The sequence below is a fragment of the Rhinatrema bivittatum genome, chromosome 1 (assembly GCF_901001135.1).
Source record: "Rhinatrema bivittatum chromosome 1, aRhiBiv1.1, whole genome shotgun sequence".
NCBI lineage: Eukaryota > Metazoa > Chordata > Amphibia > Gymnophiona > Rhinatrematidae > Rhinatrema > Rhinatrema bivittatum.
This window is the reverse complement of record NC_042615.1, coordinates 225554324-225571769: the sequence shown is the minus strand read 5'-3', so window position 1 is coordinate 225571769 and position 17446 is coordinate 225554324. Positions and strand designations below refer to the sequence as shown.

At 48.5% G+C, this 17446-nt stretch overlaps 2 protein-coding genes across 4 annotated transcripts in view; one reads left to right on the top strand and one right to left on the bottom strand.

The window, feature by feature from the left end:
- ZFYVE28 (zinc finger FYVE-type containing 28) overlaps positions 1–9235 on the bottom strand; it is a 629789-nt gene extending 620554 nt beyond the window's left edge. For 2 of the 3 annotated variants that reach the window (XM_029592232.1, XM_029592241.1), the window contains exon 1: positions 349–630. In XM_029592232.1, coding sequence (XP_029448092.1) covers positions 349–387 — 39 coding nt within the window. In that variant the 5' untranslated portion in view covers positions 388–630. Of the gene's footprint in view, positions 1–348; positions 631–9055 lie in introns of those variants that run through there. The other variant, XM_029592250.1, reaches the window with a different exon arrangement.
- Positions 9236–11773: 2538 nt separating this feature from the next.
- CFAP99 (cilia and flagella associated protein 99) overlaps positions 11774–17446 on the top strand; it is a 270815-nt gene continuing 265142 nt past the window's right edge. Inside the window, exon 1 of the mRNA XM_029592263.1 lies at positions 11774–11977. The gene's annotated coding sequence lies outside the window, so the exon portion shown is untranslated. The remainder of the gene's footprint in view (positions 11978–17446) is intronic.

The following is a 17446-nucleotide window of genomic DNA, read 5'->3' as shown; positions in this document are numbered from 1 at the left end:
CATCCCAGCACCTGGAGAGCCAGACATCCCTATCAACATAATGCAAACCACCCCTCACCCTCAGCCCTGGCAGCAGAGGTTCTGAGCACAGGTAGAGAGGGGAGGGGGGCAGCGGCGCGCACACACGTTACACATGTATATACATCATTGTGTGTGTGCTGGCTGATGGGACGCTGGAGTCCTCCTGCCACCGCTACGTCTCCACTTCTGCTGCTCAATGCACGAGTCTGTAGGTACAGATATTATAGAAATGCACACACGTACGTATGTGCGGCACCTACTCACACACAGCCACCGACCACATACACAAAGGATATTCAGACACGGGCGCGCCGCAGCAATGTTCACCTTGGGTTTGTACAGCCACTTTCTGAACCTGTTCATCATTCCCTCCTCCGCCGCAGCCGCCGGCGGCGCTTCCCCCGGCTTCCGACGAACTGCTGAGCCACAAGCAGCAACGGTGGCGGAGTCACCGCCGTCTCCGTCTCCTCTGCGCAGGTGTCCGCGATAACGAGCCCGGGAACCTTCTGCGCGTGCAGGTCACCAGCACCCCCCCGCCCCCTCACCGCTCGCGCGGCTCGAGCTCTCCGTGCAAAGTAGCAACAACAGCAGAATCTCAACCACCCCCAGACAGCGATCCCCGCACTCCCAGAGGCAGCCCGGATCTGCGCCTGCGCACCCGACTCTGGAGAACTGGCTAACCAGCCCACAGACGCCACACTTTCTCGGTGCGCCAATTGGAACAGAGCTGGGGTAGAGAGGGCCGGGCAAAAATTGACGCTGACGCTATGTAGCCTATTGGAGAGGAACAGAAGAATTGCTGATGTAACCCGTTCAAAAGTCGTAGTGAGAAAATAAAAGTTTTACAAAGATGTGAATTTTACAGTAAAAAGGAAATCCGTCTTAGATAACAATTTAACAAAAATTGAGACATTTTACTTTTAAGTGAAAGTTACAGTATTAACAAAATCATGTAAAAAATACATGTTCTTGCAGTCACAAAATAAATGCATATTCACACCTTGCTGACGTACATTGTTTACCTGCTTTGTAATTACACTTAAACATGGCTGATCCCGGCATTTTTACATGCCTGCCGCTCAAGGTCCTGTTGCTTAGCGACCAGTAAACATAACTCTGGCACGCCGTAGCTCACGGACGACCGCCCCTCCCACCCTTGACCACGCGACAACAGAGTAGGTAAACCAGGATAACTTTTATTAAGTGGAAGAAACGGCCACAGCCAAAATTTAACATTATAACCTTATTACTTTATATTGCAGCAGCTTAAACAATTGGCATTAGCTAAATGCCACGCCCTCACCAGTACCTTCCTTGTTCTTCCCACCCCAATGCTTTTTTGGAGACGGCAGCCCTCCATCCTTCCGCTCCGTGAAGGTGGTATACCATTGGCACCCCGCTCCGTGAATGCCAATCCCGCCTTCCGCTCCGTGAAGGGGAACACCCGCCACTGGCATCCCGCTCCGTGAACGCCTCCCTGGCTACTGCCGCTCCGTGCAGTATTCTGCCGCCTCCTCCCACCCCTGGCCTTGCGGGCCGCGATTATTGCTTATGCCAGGCCTTCATTGGGCCACCCCCAGACCGGCCATTATCTCGGTCTCCGCCATGCTTAGTTATATCCATGCCCCCGCTTTCCCCCTATGCAAAGTCCTTGGTGCTGTGCTCCTCCCCTTCCCCCTCCCCCAACACCAAAAACTTCCCCCCTATGCAGCGACACATCCCCTTATGCTCCGGTGAGGGCACCCGCTGTTCCTTTTGTTATGGCTGTGACGACTTATCCCCCCAATCCCAGTATCCCCTTGCGCTGTGGGGTGGTGGGAGGGTTGCTCTCGCTTCCAGGCTGCAAATGTGCTCACCCCACCCAGCCCTACCTCTAAGTACCTGAGCTCAGAGACGCCGCCTTCCTTGTCTCATTGGCTCATGCTCAGGTTTGAACTGGCCCCTAATCCCATTGTCCGCCCCTCTCCGCACCTAGGCTGTGCCCCCCTCCCCCCTCCCTCTTGCCTGCCGCACGTCTGCCCAGTTATACGGCCCATGCCTCGAGAGGCGGGCCTCCTTAACTCTGGCACGCCGTAGCTCACGGACGACCGCCCCTCCCACCCTTGACCACGCGACAACAGAGTAGGTAAACCAGGATAACTTTTATTAAGTGGAAGAAACGGCCACAGCCAAAATTTAACATTATAACCTTATTACTTTATATTGCAGCAGCTTAAACAATTGGCATTAGCTAAATGCCACGCCCTCACCGGTACCTTCCTTGTTCTTCCCACCCCAATGCTTTTTTGGAGACGGCAGCCCTCCATCCTTCCGCTCCATGAAGGTGGTATACCATTGGCACCCCGCTCCGTGAATGCCAATCCCGCCTTCCGCTCCGTGAAGGGGAACACCCGCCACTGGCATCCCGCTCCGTGAACGCCTCCGTGGCTACTGCCGCTCCGTGCAGTATTCTGCCGCCTCCTCCCACCCCTGGCCTTGCGGGCCGCGATTATTGCTTATGCCAGGCCTTCATTGGGCCACCCCCAGACCGGCCATTATCTCGGTCTCCGCCATGCTTAGTTATATCCATGCCCCCGCTTTCCCCCTATGCAAAGTCCTTGGTGCTGTGCTCCTCCCCTTCCCCCTCCCCCAACACCAAAAACTTCCCCTCTATGCAGCGATACATCCCCTTATGCTCCGGTGAGGGTACCCGCCAAAGTAGGAAACAGTAAAACCTTATTTGTTTTCTACCCCCACTAATTAACTAAAGCTGCTGTGGCTGTTTGCAGGGCGAGGATGAAGATATCTACCCCAACGTCTGATAAGTGAACCCCATCTGGCCTATACATGCCTGAACATGAGAGCGAAATATCATCATGCTTGATGACATATCCCCCTATAGCTCTCAACCACGTGCCCACTTCTTTATTTAATTTGCGCCTGCTTTTTTCGATGGATTTGTGCGACCTCGCGTCCCTCCATACCAATCGGGGGATAATGTGGGACCATACCAATACCACGGCTGGCCATATAGCCTTAATTGCAGTCAAGTCCTTCTTGATCGTGATTATTAAGTCAATGTTTTTGACTGCGACCAAATCGTTACCGCCCAAATGACAGATGATAATATCAGGCTGTGGTAGTTGCCTGGCGTATTGGAGGATGCAAGGCATTAGTTGGACCCACCTCATCCCTCATTTGCCGAGCCAGAATAAGCTGGCCTTGCTACGCGGTATGCCCATGTGCTCGCTGGAGGTCTTTTTCTTGGTTCTAATGTACGCCCAATAAATGTACGAGTGCCCCATGATCCATATCACTTTCGCGCTCCCCGCTGACGAGTCTATGGTGGACAAAATAAAACGGTTATGTGTAACAGGACGGTAAATATATGCTTTTTATGTTTCCCAGTGAAACTGTTCATTGGGCTGTCTGGTTATTGGGTCGTATGTATGTTTTGAATTTACCGGATTTCCACCGCCCTAGCGCCTTAATTTGATCTTCGCTTAAACCGCTGCTGCTGGTGAAGGATGCTGCGCCTATTCGGAATGAATGTGTGTGATAAGCTCCCGCGTCTTCCCCTATCTTTTCCAAGCCTTTGCGTAGTATACTGATAAACTGGTAACGCGATAGCGCGTTGCCATCTTTGTGTTTTAGAAAGGGCCTTCCCCCCAGCGGGCGTACTTTGAGGTATTCTGTCGTAGCCCTTACGGGGCATATCTCCCCCGTATGAGCCGGGTATAATGTAATCCAGCGACCTACTGCCCGTTGATCAGTTTTTGCTCGCCTGAGAAAGATCTGTACTGTCTCCTTAACCAGCCTTATGTTTTCTATCAGGAGACCCCCATCCGATGCCCTGGTGGTCACCTTTGCCCTCGGGATAAGCTCGCTGTTTCTAAATGCCCAAAGAACATTAGTGAAAAAGCCACGGTCCATAGCTTTACCTCATAATTGTCCCAAACTAGGCTGGGGAGCTCCTTTACCAGTGCTTGTAGCAGCATTGGTGTGATAGGCTTTCTGGCGTCCCTTCTAACTAGTTCTTGTCTCCGCCAACCCTCTAATATCTTTTTTTTTTATGAGAAAGGAGTTGCTAATTGTGCCTATACCCCATAGTTTGGAGACGAAAACAATAGCAGCTACATGTTGCCCTGCCTGTGCTCTTGATACCCCCGAGTTCTTGAGGTAGAGCAAGAACTCTGTTACATTTCTCTCTGTCATTACATTTCTCTCTGTCATTGTCCCCTAAACTTGCGTGTTATTTGATTGGCAAAATTTTTGGAACAAGCTCCAGCCGCGTGCATATGCTCTCCCCGTACTCTCTGCCAGAGCCGGTCTCAATATGGAGGCGATTCCGGGCACCCTAATTCCCAAATCCGAGGAGGGACGCGATAAGGTTGATGCTCTGCTTCCGGGGCCAGGAATCTGAAACGAGACCACTGACAACGAGACAATGCATCAGCGATGCCGTTAGCTTCCCCCGGAACGTACTTAGCCTTAAAGACCAGGTTAATGCGCAGGCAGAGCAGTACTAAATCCCGCAATAGCCTAATGACCCTAGGGGAGTGAGCGGTGAGAGAATTTATCGCCTGTACAACCGCCATGTTGTCTGACCAAAAAACCACTCTTCTGTTGTGGAAACATGCTTTCCACATGTGTATTGCTGCAACAATGGGGAACAATTCGAGAAAAGTGATGTCTCCGAGTAAACCCATGGCTTCCCACTGTACTTGCCATCGTTCCGCGCACCATTTCCCAGCCAGATAGGCCCCAAATCCAGCGCTCCCCGCTGCGTCGGTGTAGAGCTGCAGCTCCCTATTGGTCATGATTGGGTCCCTCCAAACTGTCCGCCCATTATATTCCCCTAGGAATGTCTTCCATACTATGAGGTCCTCCCTGAGCTCCTTGGTGATTCTAATGAAATGATGGCTCCTGCGAATACCTGCTGTGGCTTGGGACAATCTTCTAATGAAGGGGCGACCCATGGGCATGATCTTGCAAGCGAAATCGAGGTGACCAATGAGTGACTGCATTTGTTTTAGCGTGATTTTGCGTGATTGTTCGGTAGTAGATATGTTGGCGCGTAACGCTTCTAGTTTTGCGGGCGGTAGGCGTGTGACCATTTGCAGAGTATCAATTTCGATACTGAGAAATGACAATTTTTGTGACTGTCCTTCTGATTTGTGCTTAGCTAGCGGAATACCTAATTCGTCAGCTTTCCGGGTGAATGCTTCGAGGGCTTGCGCACAGGCCTGTGTGTCCCTATGGCCGGTAAACAGAAAATCATCCAAATAGTGTATGATTTTCCCTTTCCCGATGTCCTGCTCTACAGCCCATTGCACAAATGTGCTAAACCTCTCAAAGTAGGCGCAAGATATAGAGCAGCCCATCAGGAGGCATTTATCGAAGTAATATTTACCTCGGAATTGAAACCCCAACAGATGGAAGCAGCTTGGATGTATTGGAAGCAAGCGGAAGGCTGATTCAATGTCGGCTTTTGCCAACCATGCCCCTTGCCCCCAATGCCTCACCATGTCTAATGCCTGGTCGAATGAGGCATAGGCGACCGAGCATGCTTCGGGGTCCAAGTAATCATTCACTGACCCACCCTCTGGGAAGGATAAATGGTGAATCATTCGGAATTCCCCTGGCTCTTTTTTGGGAACCACCCCAAGAGGGGAAATCCTAAAATGAGGTAGAGGTTTGTCATTGAATGGGCCTTCCACCCTACCCATGTCGCTTTCTTTTTTGATCTTTAGTGCAATGACCTCTTCATTATTCCTTGCAGATAACAGATTCTTAGCCTCTGTGGCGGTTTCTGGCCCCAGGAAAGGTATGTGAAAACCTTGGGAAAACCCTTCGTATAGCCATCTGGCCTCCTTGGGCTGATAACCCTTTAAACAGACCTGCAAGCTATGTATCTTAATGGGGGTAGGTGCTCTAATGAATTTATTGTTGCTCTGTGTGGGGGATGGTTCCTCCCCTTGAGCATTTTGTTTGAGGGTGGCCTGCACCGCATCCCATGCAGGCGTGTCTGAATTTGCAGGCAGCAGTGAATCTGCAAAAACCAGAGTTGAACAGCCTACAGATGGGAGCCCCCCCGCCCCTAAATCTAGTGGCTTGCCCCCACCTTTGCCCTTGACGAAAGGGCTGACCTTGCCGAAATGGAAATCTTCCCGTAAAAGTATGTTGGCGAGGAGTTAACCATGTACTCGGCTGGTATGCATTGCCAGCGAAGCCAGGGACAACCTCCTGCACCGGTCGGTACGGTGTGATTTTTGAGAGCCAGAGGTCAATATCCTTGCGATCCCATTCTAAACCTGGGTTCACAGCCATATTCCTTCTGAACTGCTCATCATACTCCAACCAAGCCGTACTGCCATACGTGCGATAAGCACCACAAATGACGTCCTGGTAAGCAATTAAGGAGCAACATTTTTCAGGAAATTTTTGACCTATGATGGATGACAGAATTCTGAATCCTGCTGACCAATTAGCTAGCGTCTTAGCGATGAAGGGTTTCTCCCTAGCTGAGAGTTTGCACGCTTCGTGGCATTTGGGATCGGAACCCTCCCCTTCTTTCCTGAGCAGCTCGAATATATCTACATATTCGCTGCGCCATATTTTCTCTTTTAAAGCCTCTGACACATGTGCGGTTAGTGAGCCCACTGTACATGTGTATTGTGCAGCGTTATTGCCATTCGTGGCTGAGCTACCAGTGGTATTGTGCCCATTGGTCCCCAGCTGACCCACCGTTGTTCCAACCGCTGTAGCTGTGGCTGGGGTTGGTGTTCCAACAGCTGTAGCTGTGGCTGGGGTTGGTGTCACAAGTAAAATATCCCCCATGGGTCGTCCTGACTGCCCTGTTTCCTGTGTTGGGCTAGTGTTAGCATTACCCTGCCCATGCCAGTTATCGAAAATAGCTTTCATAGCAGCGAAAATGTCAGTAGGAGCGCTTTGTGGCCCCAGCCACACTTCGCTGCCATTCCTTGGTGGTGGGTAACTGGGCTGTGTTGGGGGTACCTGCGCATTACCCTGGCCCCGGTTTAAATCAGGGTACTCACAGTTCTGTCCTTCTTGCGGTTGCCCGTGTTGTCCATGAGCTGTCTGTTGACGTGCTGGTGGCTGGGTGCTGCCAGCTGAACTGTTGGAGCTGCCCGCTGCACCGTGCTGTGGACCGATGGGCACTGAGCCAGGGGATGGGCTAGTGGTATGCGTTAAGGCATCCAGCATTGCCTTCACCCTGTCCGTGCCATGGATAGCAGCCGCTGACAAGGTTTGGTCCATGAACTGACGCAGCTGTCGTTCGGTAACATTGCCGAAGTTCTCTCGTGGCGGTGCTGCAGGGGTCGGTGCTGCAGGGGTCATGCCCCGTGGAGGGGGCTGCTCCGGTACATAGCAGCCCAAATGGCTGATGCTACGCGGTTGTCGTGTGCTTGCGGATTTCCTCTTCTTATTCCTCTGTGTCTTGGTCTTACGTTTTTCGACTTCTGGCGTTGCCGCAAAGTTTTCCTGCAATTTGCTTGGCTTCCGACGTGCTCGCTTGGCTGGAGCCTGAGCCTGGTCCGGCATAAGTGCGGACGGGGCAGAAGCCATAGCAAACTGAGTGGTAGCCATGCTGTGTAGACATATTAAATGGTTAGATCCTGCACAGTTTTTTTGGGGGGGGGGGGGGGCATATGAATAGGTAGCCAAACGTGGGTGTGCGCACACCTGCTAAGGGGGGTGGGTGGGGGAGGGGGCAGCCGGGGTACGGGGGGGGCGGTGGGTGGGCGCACGTTTGGGCCCGGCAAGTTTGGGGGGGCTGGACGGGAATAGGATGGGGGTGGGGGCAGCTGAGGAAGGTGGGGGTGGGGGGGCGAGGGGCGGCCGGACTCCGTGGGGAGGTGGGAGTGCCGGCGCATGGGGGGGGGTGCCTGGGGAGTAAAAGAAAAGTAATAGTAAAAGAAAATCCTGAAAGTCCATGTGCTGACCTCCCAAAATGGCCGCTGCCATGTGCTGACCTCCCAAAATGGCCGCTGCCATGTGCTGACCTCCCAAAATGGCCGCTGCCATGTGCTGACCTCTGCTGGCAAGCCCTTCCAATAAGAACCACAATACCATGCTAAGATGTAAGCCGACCTTTCATTAATATTTTAATTTACTTTGTATAGAGCTGCATAGCGCAGCCTAAATCATATCTATCAAGCTGAGGGTCCTGTACCCCTTATAATTCAGTATAAACGTGCACATGGGACAGCTGTCCCTTTAAATGGTAACCGAATACTAAATATCACCTTTAGGATTAATATAAAAAAACATCCTGTTAACCTGGCTGAGCACTCAAATGCCGTACCGCTGTCCCATAGACATATCATCAGAATTCCCAACTACAGGATGCTGGCTACTTTTTAATTGTCAGATTATTTAGGTATAACAAAGCACATCCACAGGTTGTTGAGGTAGCATGGTAGACATGAAGCCTGCCCACTTCCTAGCAATTTAGAGAGCGAGGGGTAAAGCAATACATAGAAAACGTCGATTTTAAAGTAAAGCAAGCCTACAAGATCAGTGCTCTAACCACTGAGCTACCAAGCCTGCTACTGCCAGCCATGTGCTCTAACCACCTATGCATTCACCATGTGTAGACCCCTTCAATGGCGTTTCTTAAGAGGCTACAAGTGAAAGATAACCAGCCCTGCACTCGCTGCCCTTTCAATAAATACAGCAACATGCAGAGCAAGCATTGTGCTGAAAGCCAGCCATGAGTTCATAAAATATATATATAACAACAGGTAAAGTGTGGCCATGTGCCCATGGCGTTTCACTAAATATATATTAGTTAAAATATATATAACCAGCCATGTGCTAAGGCATTTCCTTAAATAAAATAACATTCCAGGCAGAAGCAGCCATGCATTCAAAGCCTTTTCATTAAATAAAGTACTGGTAATGCAGAGCCAGTTCAATGCAAAAGGGGGGGGGGGGGGGGGTAAGCATACCTTCCAGACCTTAGCAACACAAAATTACCATTAATATTCTCAACATTTTGCCTATCAGCCACAAAATCTTTGTACTTTACCCAATGATGTAATCAAAGAAATCGTTCCTGCTCCTATAGCTGATCTGCTCCTCTTACAGCACAGCCGTGCTGGAGGCAAAGTGAAAGTAAAAGCAAAACTGTTGTAGCACAGCCGTGCTGAGATCAGCCTGTTGCTCTCGCTTCCAGGCTGCAAATGTGCTCCCCCCACCCCGCCCTACCTCTAAGGACCTGAGCTCAGAGACGCCGCCTTCCTTGTCTCATTGGCTCATGCTCAGGTTTGAACTGGCCCCTAATCCCATTGTCCGCCCCTCTCCGCACCTAGGCTGTGCCCCCCTCCCTCTTGCCTGCCGCACGTCTGCCCAGTTATACGGCCCATGCCTCGAGAGGCATGGGCCTCCTTTCTGGCCCAGGCTTCCTGCAGTATCTTTCAGTTCGCGGGGTTCGTAGTTTCTCGTCTCCCCAGCTTGCAATGTAGCGAACGGCGCCGGCTACTTCCTGGAACGACAATCCCCAGAAGCCTTTGCGCACCCTAAAGATCATTTGCAAGTTTTCCCCGCGGCGAATCTCAGAACAAAAATAGGCTCTAGAAAGGGGCTATCACAGGGCCAGAAAAGTGGGTAAGTGTTTTACCTTTCTTGCAGTTATTTTTGTTTCTTTTCTTTTTTCATTAAAGCTGTTTTTATGAATTTTGTTCTAAATTTACAGATAAAAAGTTGTCTGTTTTTTCCTCTCAAATTGCACAGGAGATAATTATAATAGTGCATGCACTGTGCTTTTAGTAAGTAATTTTAAAAACTTGCAGACATGTTTAAAATGCAGAAACCTGGTGAATGCAAATATTACTATTTATGGTTATTTCACTTGGTCATACCACTTGCCTTGCGTCTTAGGAACCACTAAACCACTTTGTTGTACAAAGTCTGGGGCTAAATAGTAGGAGCAAACGTCCCTACAACCTCAGGACTGTCCTATGCCATATATGATTTCCTCAGATCAAGAGTTATTTTTAGCAGTAAACATATTAAAATATATTTTTCTTTCCCACTATTCGTAATGTGAAGGAAAAAATGTACTTTAAGACCCAAACGTATCAAGAAAGCTAGGAGTAACGAAAACCAGATCAAATTTTAAAAAAAAACTAATTTAAACGTGCATCGCTAGAGTCCCAAAAAAAAAACACCATGGACCAAGACTCGCTAAACATCGAAATTTTGAGTGCTAGAATACAAATATCATTTTATTTCCTCTTCAAACTCGAGGTAATTTCTAAAGCGCAGCAGAGTTAAGCCAGCGCGCCGATGCAACCCGAAATTTAAAGTCCAAGGGGGATATCATCCAACCAGCCGGTCACCGTAACAGGGCACAGGATCACGCCGTCTGCCTGACACAGCAAAAATCCGCTCCGCATCATCGCGCAGAACCAGCAACTATCAGTCAGCAAATCCCAGCTCGTCCCCCAAAACAGGGGGCCAGCGGCGCCTGGGCCAAGAGGCGAGCGAATGCCCGTCACCCAAAGGGGCGGCAGTACACGTGCCTCCCTCTGCTCTCATCCCGAGCTGCCAGACTCACTGCGTGCAGCAATAGCCCCCCATCCACACGCTACGCAACATCCCAGCACCTGGAGAGCCAGACATCCCTATCAACATAATGCAAACCACCCCTCACCCTCAGCCCTGGCAGCAGAGGTTCTGAGCACAGGTAGAGAGGGGGGGGAGGGTGGCAGCGGCGCGCACACACGTTACACATGTATATACATCATTGTGTGTGTGCTGGATGATGGGACGCTGGAGTCCTCCTGCCTCCGCTACGTCTCCACTTCTGCTGCTCAATGCACGAGTCTGTAGGTACAGATATTATAGAAATGCACACGCGTTATGTATGTGCGGCACCTACTCATACATAGCCACCGACCACATACACAAAGGATATTCAGACACGGGCGCGCCGCAGCAATGTTCACCTTGGGTTTGTACAGCCACTTTCTGAACCTGTTCATCATTCCCTCCTCTGCCGCAGCCGCCGGCGGCGCTTCCCCCGGCTTCCGACGAACTGCTGAGCCACAAGCAGCAACGGTGGCGGCGTCACCGCCGTCTCCGTCTCCTCTGCGCAGGTGTCCGCGATAACGAGCCCGGGAACCTTCTGCGCGTGCAGGTCACCAGCACCCCCCGCCCCCTCACCGCACGCGCGGATCGAGCTCTCCGTGCAAAGTAGCAACAACAGCAGAATCTCAACCACCCCCAGACAGCGATCCCCGCACTCCCAGTGGCAGCCCGGATCTGCGCCTGCGCACCCGACTCTGGAGAACTGGCTAACCAGCCCACAGACGCCACACTTTCTCGGTGCGCCAATTGGAACAGAGCTGGGGTAGAGAGGGCCGGGCAAAAATTGACGCTGACGCTATGTAGCCTATTGGAGAGGAACAGAAGAATTGCTGATGTAACCCGTTCAAAAGTCGTAGTGAGAAAATAAAAGTTTTACAAAGATGTAAATTTTACAGTAAAAAGGAAATCCGTCTTAGATTACAATTTAACAAAAACTGAGACATTTTACTTTTAAGTGAAAGTTACAGTATTAACAAAATCATGTAAAAAATACATGTTCTTGTAGTCACAAAATAAATGCATATTCACACCTTGCTGACGTACATTGTTTACCTGCTTTGTAATTACACTTAAACATGGCTGATCCCGGCATTTTTACATGCCTGCCGCTCAAGGTCCTGTTGCTTAGCGACCAGTAAACATTCTGGCCCAGGCTTCCTGCAGTATCTTTCAGTTCGCGGGGTTCGTAGTTTCTCGTCTCCCCAGCTTGCAATGTAGCGAACGGCGCCGGCTACTTCCTGGAACGACAATCCCCAGAAGCCTTTGCGCACCCTAAAGATGATTTGCAAGTTTTCCCCGCGGCGAATCTCAGAACAAAAATAGGCTCTAGAAAGGGGCTATCACAGGGCCAGAAAAGTGGGTAAGTGTTTTACCTTTCTTGCAGTTATTTTTGTTTCTTTTCTTTTTTCATTAAAGCTGTTTTTATGAATTTTGTTCTAAATTTACAGATAAAAAGTTGTCTGTTTTTCCTCTCAAATTGCACAGGAGATAATTATAATAGTGCATGCACTGTGCTTTTAGTAAGTAATTTTAAAACACACTTATCTCGAAGATGATGCTCTTTCGGTTACTTACCGCTTTCCCTTTACATAGCCACTACAGTGCTCTTCTCACCTCATTAGCATGACAGCCCATTAAAGGATATATTTTTAATAGGGTGCATATCTAGTATTGTACAGACGTACTTTTCAGTCTGCACAAACCCAATGTTCAAATACAAGATACGGTGAGTGGCTAAAAGTACGTACATATAAAACGGTATAAAACAAGAGCATAAAATATATGCGTGAGTGTGAACGGCGTGCATAGATTTTTTTATAGCTGTAATTTACCTGTAGATTATACTACTTTCATATGCCAGTAGTCGCAGAGCTGAAATTTGTTTGGCCTTTACTTATTGCATTTCATTTTGATTTTAGATACAGCCTAAAGCAAGTTTTGCATTACATCGTTGTAAACTAGAAATGCTAGTTCTGATGTCAATTTGATAAGTTTACACATTTCATTTATACGAGAACAGGCTTTACTGCTGGTGTGTCAGTATCCACTTGCAAATTTAGCCTTGAGAACTGCCAGACAAGTGAAGCAACTGGTTTAACAGTTCTCCTATAGTTAAATATCTGCCAAATGACCAGTTGGTCTTTCTGTTATTAGCATTTTCCTCATTACTATCTGCTGCATTTTACCAGGATCAAGACAGATAATCAAAGGCTTAACTGCATATTAAATTACTGTTCACTTTTGTTGTTTGTTTAGGAAGTATCTTGGACAGATTAGATGACCTTTTAGTCCTTATTTGCTTTGGTATTCTGTTTTTGTATCACTTCTGCTTTTGTAATATCTTCTTCAACCCTCTTTCCCTATCCTGTTTAGGGCCATTATAGCAACTCTTCCCCATTATTGAATTAGTATTTTTTACTATCCTAAAAATCACAAAAAGCTTTTTCAAATCCTCATGAATGGGAAAATTTTGAGGTCATTCCAGTGCTTGTGAGTTAGTTTCTTCATATTTTTTTCTATAATGTTAAATGCAGTTACATAGATTATTCTTATCATTAGGTACATTTTCTTTAGTTATTTTCTTATTCTGTTCTTCTTTTCTCCTGTTTATTATAGTAACTTTTTTTGCAGGAATATTATTTTGAAAGTTTTCATTTTGTTGTATTGCACAGGGTCCAGCTTTTTTGTTTAAAAGTCATATTAAAAATAAAACTAAAGTTATTTTTTTATTACCCTCACAAGGTTTCCAATTCATGAGCATCTTTTTACTGACAATCTGCCAGATTTTTACTGACAACTAACTTGCAAACTACCAAAAATACATACAACACAAACTCTATAAAGAGAGTCTTGATGCTCAAAATGTATTCGCTGGAGGAAAGAAGGGATAGGGGACATGATAGAAACATTTAAATATTTGACACATTTTAATAATGTTCCAGAACCTGAAATTTTCCATAGAAAAAGAAATTGAAGGAGAAGGAGTCATGACATGAAAGTGCAGGGAGGAAGGTTCAAAGGAAACATGAAAAAATGTTCCTGTACTGAGACAGTGGTAGATGCCTGGAACAGCAGACCAGAAGAGGTAATGGCAACCTGTAACCATGACAGAATTTAAATGCGTCTGACTGCCTGCCTGCTGCCCATACTTACCTGAGGCTCTTCGGAGGGGAGGCCTGCGCGATCAGCGCCCAGACCCGTCGGGGTAAGGCCTGTTAAATTCCCTTCCCCCCGGCGGGCCCGATCGCCGACCGTGTGGACAGAGCAGCGAACCCACGGCGCTAAGACCCGCCCACCAGCCAGATCCGGCCAATCAGACAGCAGCAGAGGGAAGTTTAAAAAATCATCTCCCTCCGGCGCTGCGTCTGACTGCCTGCCTGCTGCCCATACTTATCTGAGGCTCTTCGGAGGGGAGGCCTGCGCGATCGGCGCCCAGACCCGTCGGGGTAAGGCCTGTTAAATTCCCTTCCCCCCGGCGGGCCCGATCGCCGACCATGCAGACAGAGCAGCGAACCCACGGCGCTAAGACCCGCCCACCAGCCAGATCCGGCCAATCAGACAGCAGCAGAGGGAAGTTTAAAAAATCATCTCCCTCCGGCGCTGAGTCTGACTGCCTGCCTGCTGCCCATACTTATCTGAGGCTCTTCGGAGGGGAGGCCTGCGCGATCGGCGCCCAGACCCGTCAGGGTAAGGCCTGTTAAATTCCCTTCCCCCCGGCGGGCCCGATCGCCGACCGTGCGGACAGAGCAGCGAACCCACGGCGCTAAGACCCGCCCACCAGCCAGATCCGGCCAATCAGACAGCAGCAGAGGGAAGTTTATTTATTTATTTTATTTATTTATAGTTTTTATATACCGGGAGTTCCTGTATACAATACATATCACTCCGGTTCACAGTTAACAGAAGAACTACTGCCGGGGGGCAGTTTACATAGAACAGTTTACATGGAACAGTTTACATTGAACAAGACTTGAAACAAGAAAAAAACACTTGATCTAAATAAATAGGTAAAACCAAAAACTAAGCTCAACTTTAAGTAAATAAATAAGGCAATTAATAGACTAGATTAAATAAAGGCAGAGAAACCATACATTAAAACCAAAGGACAGGGTTTTTTAAATCTTTTAGTTCTTAGCTCTCAGGGAATGCTTGCAGGAAGAGCCAAGTCTTGAGTTTCGCTTTAAAGGTAGTATGGCACGGCTCAAGGCGGAGGTCTGGTGGTAGAGAATTCCAGAGAGACGGGCCCGCAGTTGATAGAGCGCGTTTTCTCAGGGAGGATTTTGCAGGCTGGGTAATCAATCTGTTTTGATATGCTCTTCTAGTCGGCTTATCCGAAGTATGAATTTGTAGCTTGAAGGTTAAGTTGAGTGGGGATATGTTATGTAGAGCCTTATGAATCATCATGCTGCTTTTGAACTGTATCCTGTATTTAATGGGAAGCCAGTGGAGGTGCTGGAGGATTGGGGTGATGTGGTCTGTTTTTTTTGCGTTGGTGAGAATTCTTGCTGTGGCATTTAGGACCATCTGGAGGGGTTTGGTAGAGCATGCGGGGAGTCCCAGCAGAAGTGAATTGCAATAGTCCAGTTTCGGGAGAATGATGGCCTGGAGCACTGTGCGGAAATCTCTGTAGCGTAGGAGTGGCTTTATTTTCTTTAAAACTTGTAATTTAAAGAAGCATTCTTTGGTGGTGGTGTTAATGAATTTATTGAGGCTGAATCTGTCGTCTAGAATTACACCCAGATCTCTGACTTGCGGCGAGGTGGTGTATCCTGAGGTGTTTGGAGTGTTGCTGGAGGTAGGCAGGGTAGATTTGTCCGGTGCTATTATAAGGATCTCCGTTTTATTAGTATTTAGAACCAGGTTGAGGCTGGTTAGAAGCTCGTTGATGGATGAGAGGCATTTATTCCAGTAAGCCATGGTCTTGTGTAAGGTGTCCGTTATGGGGATGATAATTTGTATGTCATCCGCGTATAGGAAATGGGTGAGCTTGAGGTTAGTGAGGAGGTGACAGAGTGGGAGAAGATAAATGTTGAAAAGGGTGGGGGAGAGTGAGGATCCTTGTGGTACCCCCATTTTGGCTTGGATGGGATGAGATTCCTTGTTGTTTATTTTGACTCTGTATGTTCTGTTCTCAAGGAAGGATTTAAACCAGTTGAACGCTGCTCCTGTGATGCCAATGTCTGTGAGTCGTTGTAGTAAGCTAGAATGGTTCACGGTGTCGAACGCTGCTGACAGATCCAGGAGTGCGAGAAGGCAAGGTTGTCCTTTCTCCAGATTGAAGATGATGGTGTCAGCTAGAGTGGCTAGTAGTGATTCAGTGTTCTTTTTCTTCCGGAATCCAAATTGGTTATTGGTAAGGATATTGTTGTCATCAAGGAATTCAGAGAGTTGACGGTTGACCACTTTCTCCAAAATTTTGGCTAACATAGGAAGGTTTGCTATGGGTCTGTAGTTGGCAGGATCTGTGGTGGGAAGGTTAGGTTTTTTGAGGAGAGGTTTAAGCATTGCAGACTTGAGTTGGTTGGGAACTTGGCCTTGGGTGAGAGAGAGGTTGATGATATCTACAAGTGGCTTGGCCACGATGTCAGTGATGGAACTCAGCAGGTTTGATGGGATATGGTCTAGGGGGTGAGAAGAAGGTTTTATCTTCTTAAGAATGTTTGTTATTTCCAAGGAGGACGTGGGTTCGAGAGATATAAGCTCTGTAGTGTAAGTGTTGTATTGAAGAACGGGTGCTATAGTTGCTTGGGAGCTGTGGTTGTTGGTTTAAAAAATCATCTCCATCCGGCGTCTCGCGCCGGCATCTCGCGCCGAAGGAGCGCGACAAAGGGGCCTGCCCCTTTGTCTCGCCCCTTCGTACAGCCCCAAGGAAGCCCCACGCCATTTCCACAGAAAACTGAAGGATATCTCCACTCCTGCTCAAACCGCTGACACTGCCGCGTCTACTACTGTTTGTGCATCAAGGAGGGGAGGCCTGCGCGATCGGCGCCCAGACCTGTCGGGGTAAGGCCTCAAGTTTCATCCCTTCCCCCCGGCAGGCCTTAGCTCCAATCCCACAGGCAGCGGCACAATAGACCCGCCTACCAGCTCAAGCAACCAATCAGCGAGGGAGAGGGACATTTAAACAATCCTGAGCACGGGCGCTGCTCGTCGAAGGGGCGCGAAAAAGTGGTTGCCCTTCTGTGGGCCCCTTCGTGCAGCCCCTGAGCAGCCCCCTTCCGACTCCACACGCCCGCGACTCAAAAAACCCCTTTTGAATCAATTAACTCATTGGAAAGCGAGGCCTGGAAACAACAACCACCCAGGACCCTTAACCAAGTCTCATCTCTGCTCTCACAATAAGTCCAGAGTAACACAAATATGATGACCCAACATATTCCCATCAGATATCACCGCCACCTCTTCAACATGCTCCCAGCTCAATCCCCTACAGCAAGAACTCCCAAATCTCTCATCCCTATCTTGATCACTCCCCTGACTCAGCTCCTAGGTCTAACACTTCTCTCAGTGACCCTATTTAATTCTCAATCCCTGACAAAAAAAACTCATATCCTCAACGACTATCTCTTAGACTGTAACCCTGACGTCTGCGCCATTACAGAAACCTTGCTAAAAAACTCGGATATAGCGCTAATCAATCAATTACCTACCCACAAATACGATTTTTTCTCTATACACAGACATAAAAAACGAGGGGGCGGCCTATTACTAGCCTCCAAGAAAGAACTCAGACTAACATCTCATACAATCAAGACAGAATCCAAACTAGAATTAGGTTTATTCAAATCTAATCATCTGCAAATCTTACTAGTTTATGCTCCCCCAGGAG